Source organism: Empidonax traillii, unplaced genomic scaffold, assembly GCF_003031625.1.
Source record: "Empidonax traillii isolate 1590-97213 ecotype Southwest subspecies unplaced genomic scaffold, ASM303162v1 scaffold801:size538433, whole genome shotgun sequence".
NCBI lineage: Eukaryota > Metazoa > Chordata > Aves > Passeriformes > Tyrannidae > Empidonax > Empidonax traillii.
Window position 1 is genome coordinate 429,215 of NW_020955994.1, and position 13,404 is coordinate 442,618.

Here is a 13,404-nt window from a genome sequence, read left to right on the forward strand (position 1 = left end):
TAAGGAGAAAAATGAAAGTGCCACCCATAATGCTGGTTCTGAGGGCTCATGGGAAACACAGGCACTCACTGTCAGAAACTAAGGACCTTCTTACACGCATAACAGAAGGTGCACACAGGGTAAGAACACTAATTACAAAGGCAAGAACACTGCAGGTTTTCCACTGCTGTCTGCTGGATGGAATGACTCCTGCTTTAGGAGGAGTTAACCAGCTCATCCAGAAAAGCACCACTTTCAGGTCTTTACAAGTCAGAACGCCACCTCTGCTTGCCCTGTGCATCCAGTTTAGCTCTTCTTGTGACTTACAAAGGCACTCCAGACTGTCACAACTCATCCTTGCCAGCTGGCACAGTGCTGCAGGGAGCAGAGACATCCCAGCACGCTGTCCTGGGGGACAGAAGCTCCCAACTGTGGCAGTTCTGCAAGGCATCTGCTCACATCAATATGAAGCTTCCATGAAATGAACTCTACTTGAATACAGGCAATATTCCTATAGATAATTTTTTTAAGACCCAAACTGAAGCTCTGAGATTTGCTGCAGCTCAGTTTACAGCCCAGAAAGCTTTGTTTTCTTCTCAGAAAGCCGATTTTAAAATTTCCTGCTTTAAAGGAGCCTTGGGGACTCACTCCTCCAATGGAATCAGACCAGAAGGTCATCAGGGAATCATTTCACGGCTCTGTTCTAACCCAGACAGTCGTCTTCTCCAGTGATCCGTTTTAAAGAGCTGGGACAATACATATATTTCCTCTGGCACCCAGAAGCCTACAGCACATATTCACTGATGCCAAAGGGGTTTTATTATTAAAATAAAAAGGCTCAGGTAAATTGAACTATAAAAATACTTGGACAAGACAATTATTACAGTGCTGAGAATAGTGAATGAAACATGTTTTGTCCTGTTTTTGTTTGCCACCTGCACCACAACCGTTATAATAACTTGCTGTCATAGAAACTCATACTGTATGAGCTTACTGACAAATAACATCTGGAAGGCGCTTTTTTTTGTTGCCTTCAGTATTTGTCAGGCACACAGTGACCTTCTACATTAACTGCAATGGCTAAGGTGGAATTATTATGCAGAGTCAAAATATTACAAAATACATTATGACAAAATACAAGTACCTTCTGATTTTTGGCAGATATCTGTAGGACAACAGCAGGGGCAGAAGTGTTGGGATAGTATGGAGACAACAGGTAAAATGTCAGAAGAGAGAGACAGATGCAGCCTCACTTGCTAAAACTAAACTTGTTAAAAAACTATTTTAATTAGAAGGAAGACTGAGTGGCAAAAGTGAAAAAAGGATATATTCCTATTTAGCAGGTTATCTTTAAGAAAAAAAAACAAGTAAGAAATACAATAGCAGGATATGCAAGAGAACGGGAGGATCCATTTTGCCTTTGGACACTTTACTACTACTAAAAAAACTATCAGTTTTAAAAACCCTCGGGAGAGTGTGCACAGGGCTTGCTCTAGAATAAAAATGGAAAACTGCCAGCCAAACTCAGTATTTCAGGCTTTTTATCACCACCAGCACATACCTGCTATAATAATAACTTCCCACTTACATAGCATTTTTTACTCTCAAATCATTTGACAAGCTCTAAAGTAGTAATTTTTTCCCTTTCTGCCAACTTAAGAGGCAAGAGTGTCCAGAACGTCCCTGAAAGTCTAGAACTGCAATACAATGCATTTATATACCATGTCTGTGGGTCACACCTTGAAAAAGCAACAAAGATCCCTGCAGCTCCTCTCAGTGAAGGGCAATAGCTACAATACTCGTGGCAAAAAGCAATCCATTGCTCCTTCACTCCAAGCATCCGTTTCTCTCCCTACCTGCCCCATTCCTCTTTTGCCTCATTAAAAGGTGTGATCCCTTTCTCTTTAGCCACAGAATAAACATCTTGCACTTTGTAAAGTTTCTCCTATAATCTCAGCTCCAAAATGCTCTCAGTATGAAGAGCTCAGCAGCCTGTACAACTTTGTAATGTGTGGGATAAACAACAGCATTTATATATTGCTAAGTGCATTTTGAAGGCAATACAGTGAATGGTCATCCTTATCTTGCTGTTACACACTCAAGTTTTCAGCATTCTTTGACCTCTGTTTTCCAGTCTGTGTTTCAGTTCTCACTAGCAGTGCACCAGTAACATAGTGGTGTTCCAACTTTCAAGAGCAAAAACGTTAATGATAGTGTTGCTAATGAGGTGGAATATTCATGGGACAAGACATTAAAGAGAATGGAAGTGAGATGGAAAGGAGAAATAAATAGAGAAATAATAATAGTAAGAGAGGTTGCTGGAAGTATGGTGACAGAAACAGGTGAAAGATCTTTAAATGAAAAATGAAGAGAGGGCAGAAAAATTTTTTGAGTTTCAACTTGCTGTTCTGTCTTTTTCTGACATGGAAACCCCTCAACTTTGGTATCAGCCCTGCTAAAATTCTTGTCACTCTCTAGAGCGTCACCTTCCAAAGTAACCTCACAGATTCTACTCCATCTTTTTGGAACAACTTGGAATATAATGTTGCTAACTGACAAGAAGAAATTTTGTTGACTTATGTTGTTAAAGTAAAAAAAAAATAAATTCAATCTTGAATAAATCTTATCCATGTATAAGAAAAAATTCAGAAAATATTGTTTGAACAATTTCAGTTTCCTGTTGTATAGCTTCACATGAATATATGAGTAATTATGTAAAAAGGACAATGTCTTACCCTTCTATTTAAAACAAACAAAGCAGAAAGCACAGAAAACACCTACCTTTTCTTCTTGATAGATGATGACAAAATGTTGTCCTGAATTGCCTTACATTTTGAAGCCTGTTCAAACTGGTAAATTCCATTTTTATTAGCAGTTGTTCTGTTAAAAAGGGGAGGGGAGTAGGAGATAAAGCAACAAACTTTAAAAGAGAGAACATATTCTAACAATGCTGTCACATTTACTTTGCTATGACAACAAGATTAATAACTGTTGATTTAGCTGAAAACATTACCAAACAAATCTTATTGACTGCTTTTGTGAAGTTCTTGTTATAAACAGGGAGTTTGCTGCTAGGAACTATAAAACATCCAATTCTTTGAAAGAACCCTATTTCATAGTAGGAATTATATTTTGTGTTTTACACTGTAATCAGCAAATGTAATTTTTTAAAAAATAAATTAAATGGGAAGCATCTTGAACATTATGTTTTGAAGATATTTAAAATATTCACTAGTAAAATATTTAGCAGATGTGATTTCCTAAAGTTGTTGACAAAATGCAATGTTCAGAGCCAATATAATACGTACAGAAAACACCACAGGTGAAGTGGATCTTTGTGCTTGGACCTTAACTTACTGACTTGAGTGTAATACTTCCTGCCTTGTTTATTCTTTATTTACACAGAGAGGGTAAATATTTGTAAAACGACCTAAGGCAAGCGTCAGATAGTGATCTTTAGTTCCTGTCTTATTTTCACCAAACTCCTGTGTGGTCCTCATGCTCTGGCAGCCCTGGCAGAAGACTGAGATGTAAATTACTAAATGACTGAGATACCAAGTTTTATTGCATTCACCTCAGTTCACCCCTTATCTATGTTCCATCTCATACAACCACCCTCTTCTGCCATCAGCCTTCTGCTGTGCGGACTGCCATTTATCATGAAGATTTTTCCTCTGGTGTTTTTATTCTGCTTGCCCCTCACCATCTTCCTCCCTGCCACCCCCTGTCCTTTTTGGCTCTTTCCACTGATTCACTATTTACAGAGCACCTGGACATTGCAACCGGTTTGTCCAAAACAGAAGTAGTAACACAGAAGACAGAGATGCTATGTCATTCCCTTCGGGGTGTGAGCTGCAGCAGAGAAGAGAACTCATGCTGTTCTGAGAAACAGAGAACTGAGACATCTCTGCCCAGAGGCACTCACACACAAAGAGAAAGGGTCTTCCTGCTTTGTACACAATGCGCTCTGCTTCTGAACCATCACTGCTTTTAGTGAAATGGACCAAAACTCCATTGCCTTCATCTGTTACAACTCAGAAACCACTTAGTAACAAGATTTCTGACAAGCTGATTTTGAAGACCTTACTTGGGAAAGATGCCACTTCAAGCCACAAAACCACAGAGCGGCTGAGGTTGCAAGGCACCTCTGGATGTCACTAGTCCTATCTTCCTGCTTAGGCAGGGCCACCTAGAGAGAGTGGCTCAGGACTATGTCCAGATGGCTTTGGGATATCTCCGAGTATGGAGACTTCACAACCTCCTTGGGCAGCCTGTGCCAGTGCTCAGTCACTCACAGTGAAAAAGTGTTTCCTGATGTTCAGAGGGAACCTCCTGTGTTTCAGTTGGTGCCCACTGCCTCTGTTCTGTCACTGAGCACCTCTAAGAAGAAATTGGATCCATCCTCTTTGCACCCTCCCTTCAGGTATCAATAGGGTCCCCTCTGAGCCTTGTCTTTTTAAACACTTCAAATGAGAAGAATGACTGAAGAATATATGCTTGTTTATTTTGCTGCTGAACTGTCATGTTCATAGCTGATGGGAGGAAAAGGATGAACCATCTTTCCTCCTCTTTCCACTCCACATGAATGTTCTAGTGAATCAGTCACTTCATAGGAGCAATTCACATGGGATGTAGGCTGCAGAGGAGAGACATCAGCTCTCTTCCTTTCTTTCCACCACCAAGAACTTCTTCCAAGTATACACTTAGTGCCCCTGAGGAAGTATCCAGTCTGCACACCCCTTGCTGAGGGCAATGGTAAGACAACATAACATACACCTCTGTCCCTTCAGTTCTGCAGTGACTTTATAGTAACAGCTCACACTGCCTACTGAGAGCTCCTTGGCTGTCTTTGCATACAGTTCCTCATTTAATTCCTTCTCAAGGAGTGACATACAAATGGCAGAAGGCTCTCAGAGAACACAGTTCAAAGCTAACAACTCAGCAGATTTCACACAGTAAGTGCCAGCAAATATTCTGCCTATGTCATTTATGCAGACAGGTTTATTGCAGCTTGGTCTGAATGGTTCTGCTAGGCCCTGAAGAACCTGGTAGGCCATTTCCAGTTCCCAAACAAATTTAGTTAGCACTAAATCATTCCTCACTTACTTCTTTAACTCAGTAACCTCAAATGATTACTCTGCAGTTGCAGCTCGAAGGAAGAGAAATGGCTACAGGCAAAGTTTAGCAGCATCTTAAAAAATAAACAAATAAATAAAAAGAACTATTGATATAAGCCAAGTGCATGTTAGTGCTGCAAATAAGTCTTTCATTATAGCTAAAACCTAAAATGTTGGATGTCGATTTGAGAAGTGGCCCCAGCCCCCCTAAGCCACAGCTGGTCAGAGGAGACCTTCTGTAACACACGAAGCCTGCCAGGATGACCAAGTCAGAGCAGGCTGTTAGATCTGATCAGCTCCTGAGAGATGCACTTGCAGGCATCGGTGAGAACCAACATTCTTTCAGGAGTGGGTTTCAACTGGGTGCAGAGAATCGTTACCATGCTCTTGTAGCTTCCTAATAACTTATGTCCTGAGATCTGTGGAGCTATGAATAAATCTTCTCCCAAATACAAGCTTGCTCAACAGACATTTAGTCTTTTAAAACATGCAAGATCAAAACAAGCAAGTTGCCTCATTTTTTTAATAAGTAATTGTTTTTTATGCACACATTTTCAAGACTTGAAAAATTTTAAAAGGAAGAACTCAGAGAAAAAAATAAGCCAAATAAATCCTTGATGTCATTAAATCCTCACTATCACTTTTACAACCATCAAGGGGAGAAAAAAGGAACAAGGAATCTTTCCTTCCTTTTCCATGATGTATGTAAAGCTTGGTTAAAAATAATACAACTGTAGGGAAAACCAGACAGACACTTTAATCAAAATTGTTTATTCATATAATGCAGACACATTGTAGATCACCGAAATGCTTCTTCTGTGGCTTTTTCCACAAAAAAAATTACTAAATGCTTTTCATATAGCGAAAAAGGTATGAAAATAAGACATTTTATGTGCAAGGCAATGCAAAACAATGACTCATTCTATTAAAAGTTATATTTCTAAATTTCTGTTTCCTTGTCAGAGTGGCCTCTGCTTCACAAGCAAAATCTTTTTGCATTCAGACAAAAAGGGGTGTGCAAGGGGCAGTCCAGACTTCCACTGCATTATTCATGGCAGAGTTGTGCAGACATCACACTCAGATTAAATTTCTGATCACTTAGGACAATTATGCTAGGCAACATTTATCACTAAATGAATTTACCTGACTTAGTGGACGACAGTCTTTGTTCAATACTTAGAACTGCGTTAAAACTTCTGCAATGAAATTAGATGATATGTCTAATAATGCACATAACAGCCTACATTCAACTAATTTTGCAAACTATTAAGCTAAATGAGAACTTGAAGTAGAAACCTTGTTATATTCTGTTGGCTAGAGCTTATAAAACTGACAATACAGGGAAATTTCAGCTGCGTTTCCCTTAGGGTTTAGATGTTCTCAAAGCCAACCTCATTGGCCAAAATCTGAAAAACAGAGGGTTTTTTTAATCATATACAAACAGCTTGAGGACCACATACTTCCTATGGTAATTCTAGGAACTCAGAAAGTACACCATCTGTACTTTAATAAATCCACAGTAGATTAAGATCATGTGCCATATTTATCAGCATGTTTTGATTCTATATTTTGTTCTCAGGAAAACAGCAGATCTTTAGACTGCTTTTAAGACAAGGATCACACCTTTAGAATAAGAAGCAGAGAAACTATTTGGAAAGCCCATGGTCCCTTTTGCTGCTCCTGTAGCATTCAGTCCTGAGACATACAGAGCCTTAGTGCAGGGAATTACTGGAGAGTACGTAGGCTAACATGGAGTTCTGGGGAAGCAGGGAGGGAAAGAAAAAGGAAGCCCTTTAAAAACAAAACCAAAATCAATCCCAAACAGTTATCAGAGTAAGAAAAGGGATGGGCATAAGATAGATGAATGGTAGGCAAAGGAAAAAAAAAAAAAAGGCAGACGGAAAAAGGAAATATAGTGTTGTATATTGTACCATAACAAAGATACGCCCAAGACTGCAAGACCACTCCTCTAGAATTCCCACAAAATCAGCTGGAAACAACTGAAAGAATGTGGGATGAGATTTTCGAGAGCTCATAACTGGACTGTCTGGCAGTAGTGAAAGCAACAAGAATTTCACCTCCCTAATAAGTCTACACTGAAAGTAAGGGATAATCCCACTCATTGGCTTTATTCACTCCACTCCCAGCAGATCTACTTGTTGCTCTTTCTTTCTTATAGCTTCCAGCTCTTGTGCTTCTGAAGCAGCACGGGAACTCTGAACATGTTCCCAATGAGCATCTCCAGCTAAAAAGGATAACTTGTGCATGCAAAACTGCACATTCATATCTTTCTACCAAAGGGGCACTGAATAACACTGTCCAGATTGTGAATACCTTCTGTCTTAATTTCTCCCTTGAAGAGACTAATTTATATTTGAATTGCATCATCTATTAGTTGAATACTATTAAAAAAAAGTAATCCATACTTCCTTAGGAAGGGTGTTTTTAAGTGTTCTGTCTTTGACACTATTTCAGATTAATCAGATGATAAGAATATAGTGATGTTTTTAAAATTCACAACACCTTGATTAATAAGGCAATACACAATTTAAATTCCTGGTGAAATGGACTATAAAAATGGCTTTATCAAACCATGGGAGTAAGAATTTGTCTTGAGACATTAATCACAGTAACTGTGAAAGAGACTGATCCTACTATCCTCGTTCCAGTTCCCATGGAGGTTTTGCTTATCCAAGAAATGCTAACTGAGGTCTTTAGGACAAGTTGCATTTTTAGATTATTTGAAAGACCCTCCAGTGCATTCACCAGAGTTACACATAATATCAGATACTTTTTATTTATAAAATCCATAAACTGCTTGGCAGGTAACATGACAAGCAACATTCAGAGCCTCATGGTGGGTAAAGTGAAAAGAAAAAGGTACTTACACTAAAATCATGTCACAATAGCAGACAACTGACAGAATGACAGAGCAGTTTCACTTGGACCAAGTAAACAGAAAGTCTGGGAAACCTTTCACCACTGTCAGAACACAAATATGTCCTGGCAGCAGCTTTCAGCTGAACACCTATTCATTTAGACAAAACTAATACATGAGACGTGTTTAAAATGTGCCCTTAGAATAGGTCTGCATGCATCACTTAGGAAAGAAGGGACAAAATACTAAGAAAGCAGTAAAATTAGCGAAGTGGACACCACTGCTGACTAATCTAAACTGTAGCGAATTATTTGTGCAATACACTAGGCTACTGTTCATAACGATGGTATTAGCCTGTCTCTTCTTTCCCATTTGAGTGCCCAAATGCAATATTTTGACAGGAGACAGAATGTACAGGTCTCTCTAGCATAGTTAATTAAGTATAGCTGTTTTATTTTCTAGGCCTTCATAAAGATCTGCTGGTAAGAGAGGAACTGGAGAAATCAACACTAGCGAACACTGTATTAATACTAACTTGTTTACTCACAGCTTCTCAATCACTTCCTCCCACTGTTCAATTACCCCAACAATCTTGTGCTTGCCTCGGACGTGCAAAAACAGAGTAAGCTACAGAAATAGTAAGTGAATGCAACTGGCAACACAACAGAATAAGAGAGTAAAGGTGGCCAGTTCTTCAGGGTACTGCTGCCTTCTGTTACTTGTACGTAAAGGATATATAAATAGTGCTAGAGAAAATTATTTTCACTTCCCTTGCAGGAGCCAGTATTATTTATCTGCTATATGTTCTCAGCAGTACAAAAGGAGCTAGAATTTCTGCCTACGCTTAATATAGCACACCCTGGGCCTAATAACAAAGAAAAGACTACCTATCTCCTCTTATTATTGTCACCCTCCCCTGATAAGCACTAGCAGAACTGAGTTTTCTGATTTGCTATTAATGCTGTGACTACACAAACAAATATGCTAGCACAGACACAGTTGAGGAGGGAAGGAGGGTGGAAGGGAAGACCAAGTGTCTAAAGGTGGGAAAACAGCAAGACTACTTCTTTTGGTTGTACTGTTGGCTTAAAAAAAAGTTTAAGCTGTACTTGCAGTTACAGCTTAAAAATTGAGAGGGTGGTACTAAGCAGAGACATGAGATTTTGCCAGAAAACCATAGTATTGCAATGTAAATGATGCTGATTTCATGAATAAATCTGGGGACTATTAGACAAATCTTACTAACAATGGCCTCTTTTCAGTAACAAAACCCTACTAACAGGCTGGGAAATAAACCCAAGCAAAAACTGGACATCACAGTCTAGGGGCAGTCACATTGCTCAGGTTATCTAACACTTAACAAGAAAAAGTGGTAAGGAGTGTCCTGTAAGAGGATCTTCAAGGTTATTTACTAAGACGCAGATCTTCAGAGAACTTTAGGTGCCTGGTCACCACCTAATTAAACACTGCTGCGCATAATAGCTGCCTAAATATCTATGACAGTCTGATCCAATTCCTTGCTTTTCATCCTTTCATCTCTCAGTTTTATCCTTTTAAAAGAATTACTCAAAGTAAAAGAACAGATTAGCTTCCAGTACTGTGAGGCAACAGAATAATAGGACCTTAGAGATTCTTCAGAAGATGTCTGGTTACAAATATGCCTCCAACAGCAAAGTAAATCATGATAAGAAGATTAGCTGGTGACTGTCAAGATTGTGTAGATTACTTATAGTGAGAGATCAAGAAGGATAACAACCAGGCTTGATTTTTTTCTTTTTTCTTTCCTAGAAACATCCATGCACATCCTCTTACTCTTATGCAGAAAAGGACATTGCTATCAATAATACAGCTGTGTCATTCAAATGATCAGGGTAGCTTAAGAGAACTATACTTTGGGAAGTCTGCACGAATAGATTGTTCTTAGTTTTATGCATCAATATACTAACATAGCCTCATGCAATTCAAAAGTTCACTAACCCTTGTACAACCTATTTCAACAAGGAACTCTACTGTCCTTTTGATGCACTCACGGATACTACAGCAAAATCCCACTGCAAACTGGAATCTAATTTCTATTGTCCAAACCATTCATTTCCATCACTGAGGGACTCGTCTGAATCTCCTGAATGAGTCCAGATGCTCTCTGGATCAAACCTCTCCAGTATGGCCTTTAGCCAGGCCCAGTCCAGCTGCTGCCTGGCTAGATCAAACCTCTCCAATATGGCTCCCTGCCCAGTCTAGCTGCTCCCTGGATTAAGTAACAGTTCCTGGTCAGTCCAAAAGCTCTCTGTCCTTCCTCATATGCCAAAGATGCACCACAAACTCTTGTCAGGCCAGCTTACTGAGCATAGTCACAGGTAAGAAAGCACATCCACTCTTGGATTTAGCTGGCAAGCCATTCCTCCAAAGACACTACAGTTATAGGAGCTGGAGTAAAATGTAATATCTTCTGATGAACTATTTACTTGTCAAACTTTTGCAGTCACTTAGTCATAAGAAATACAATTTCAGCTTGATCAAAAATAGATCTAAATTGGTGCTAAAATCCTCCAAGTAGAATAAGGAAAAACACGTATTTAAAAATCTCAAGCTCACTCGCCTTTTTACAGAGGTTAAAATCATGTCACGGATTTTCAGCTCTCTTTGGTATGTGTTGCTTCCACTTTCTTTGCTCCAGTTGTGAGTGTACTAACAGCAGATGGGAATTAGCTAGACTGTTCTCTGAAGTGCTCTCTGCCAGCATTTCTAGTCAATTTGACTCCATGGTTTAGCTCACAGAGCTGAGTGGAAAGAGACGTAGCTCAGAAACTAGCAAGGATGAGTGTGAGAAGACAGGCGAGGGGAAAACCACAGACATAACCCAAACCAGAGTGGAGAGAAGAATGGGGTGACAGTTAAAAAAAGAAAGAACTGAGTACATACTGCAAAACCAATACACTATAAAGAGTGGAAAAGAAGAGAAAAAAGGAACAGGAAAAATGAGCACAGGAAAGAGAAACAGGCTAGAAGCACATAACAGCAGACAGAATTTTCCAAATGTTCCTCTTCCTTTTGTTTCACTCTAATTTTGAAATATGCTATAAACTTACAGCTTGTGAAAGCTCTCATTTTGAGGCAGGGAGCAAAAGGGTCTCTCTCTCACTGGAAATGTGTAAGAAATGTACTGTTAGGGCACACTGCAATGGTTACTAACATCACTTGCGTTCACTTAGGGAAAGCACTCAAATTTGGGTAAACTAGGTGATATGATGGCCTCAGTAAGGTTAACTGCACTGTCATCATTGACTTTAGTACAACCAGGACATCACAGTTACCATGAAAGATGCAATTCTTAAGTTCTTTCTAGTTTTTATTGAGTGTTTTTGATCATAATATATATTAACATATAGTAGTCATTCAAATGTAATGTTAAAAAGGCCATATAAAGTAAAAGAGAATAGCAAAAAATTATTGCAAACTACTTCATATGTCTTATTATTTCATGTGTGGATTACACCACCCTCTTCTGCACTATTAGTTTTCCTACAGTGTGTAAAGACTCAAGAGCTCAAAAACAACAGTTGCCTGCATGTAAGACGCGATTGTTTCACAGCTAATTTTACCAGCTATCATCCTATTAGACTTACAGCCTATTAGATATAACAGGCTGTAAAGCAAAGATCTACACTGATGTAAAGATCAAGACTCAAGATCAAGCGAAAGGGCTCCCACGATGTAAGATGCCACACCACATTAAAAAGGCTTCATATGTCTCACCTTCACTCTATGGATTTTAAACGAGAAATCTGTATTTATAACTAACTACACATTACAAAACCAGTAACAGTATTACCCAGCCCCAGCTCCACCTTCCTGGAAAGAAGAATAAAAGATACCTAGTACATGCCATTCAGCAAGAACCTTTTGCATTGTACATTAACAAAACTGCCCTGGGCAACATTTTATTGGGCTCAAACCCAACGTCAGAGTGATACCCGTCATTAAGAGAGCCCAAGAGCAAATAATTCATTACAGTTAAAACAGACTCATTTTCTCTAATAACCTCTAACGCTCTGATTAAGCTGCCAAACCAAAAGGAAGAACGAACTGGAGCGAAGGTGAGTTTCTGCTTCTGCAGACCCGTCCTCGTGGACCCACCTGCGGGCGGGCAGCCCGTACCTGTTCTCGGTCTGAGGAGGGGGCGTCAGGGGGGACCTGAGGGCTCGCACCACTTTCGGCGTGACAGCAGCTACTCCTGCCTGCTCCTCCTGCCAGCCCCTGGCAAGCGAGACGGGAAAACAAAGTTGTCAGAACGGGCTATGGAACATCACCCGGCGCGACCGGCGCCGCTCTCCTCCCCGCGACCCGCCCGCTCCCCGCGAAACCCCGAGCCCAGCACCGCCCGCGCCCCGGGCACCGCGCCGGGCTCCGCCGCGCCCCGCGGGGCTCGTCCCGCTCCCTCCGCCCTCCCCGGCCAGCCCCGGAGAGCGGGCGAGGCCCCCCGGCCGCCCTACCTGGCGCGGAGGGGCTGCTGGCCGCCCAGGCGCAAGAGGCAGCCGCCCAGAAGCAGGCTGCCCAGCCCCGCGGCCAAGGCGATGACAGCCCGCATGATGCGCTCAGCAGCAGCACCCGCCGCAGCTACGGCCGCTCCATAGTATTTAAGGGAGGCTGCGGGGAGGGGGAGGAGGCCATGGCAGCCACAGGGTCTCTGCGCTCCGCCCCTCTCCCGCAGCCCTGCGCCGCCGCCATCGGCCCCCCCTGCGCTTCACACCGCGGCCGCCGCTCGGGGCCCGGCCTTGCCCGGGCTCAGGGAGACACCCGGTGTGAGGGCAGGACTGGGGCGGCCTTTGGAGCGGCGCTCACGGCGGTTCTCGGTAGCGAAGGCGGAGGGGCGCCCGCCCAGCAGTGCGAGGGAGCTAAAGCTGCCCGAACTTTAACAAGGGAAGGGGGCGCCGAGCCGGACGGCGGCAGGAGCAGCGTGCGGGGCTTACGCGGTGAGGGTGGCTAATCCTGCCCCGTGGGCGTAGCGGTGAAGGCACTGCTACTACAATAGCTCTTAATTAAGAATAGGCAACGTGTCGGGCGCTGTATAAAAGTGACCCCACCTGGGGAACTCTAGGGTTTCCAGCGTAAGAAGGATGCGGACCTGTTGGAGCAAGTCCGAAGGAGGCCATGAAGGTGACTGGAGGAGGGCTGGAGCACTTCTGAAATGGAGACAGACTGAGAGAGTTGGGGTTGTTCAGCCTGCAGAAGAGAAGGCTCTGGGAAGACCTCATTGCAGCCTTCTGGTATCTGAAGGGGGTCTACAAGAAAGCTGGAGAGGGGTTTCTTCGCAAGGGCCTGTAGTGATAGGACAAAGGGGAACGACTTGAAACAAAAAGGGGCAGAGTTAGATTGGATTTTAGGAAGACATTCATTACTATGAGGGTGGTGAAGCACTGGAACAGGTTG

The 13,404-nt window shown here is 41.8% G+C and overlaps 1 protein-coding gene across 1 annotated transcript in view; it reads right to left on the reverse strand.

The window, feature by feature from the left end:
• Positions 1 to 12,702, reverse strand: part of ST8SIA6 (ST8 alpha-N-acetyl-neuraminide alpha-2,8-sialyltransferase 6) — a 40,647-nt gene extending 27,945 nt beyond the window's left edge. The window contains 4 exon segments of the mRNA XM_027901593.1: positions 2,761 to 2,859; positions 12,133 to 12,231; positions 12,468 to 12,661; positions 12,664 to 12,702. Coding sequence (XP_027757394.1) covers positions 2,761 to 2,859; positions 12,133 to 12,231; positions 12,468 to 12,661; positions 12,664 to 12,702 — 431 coding nt within the window.
• Positions 12,703 to 13,404: the final 702 nt, after the last annotated feature.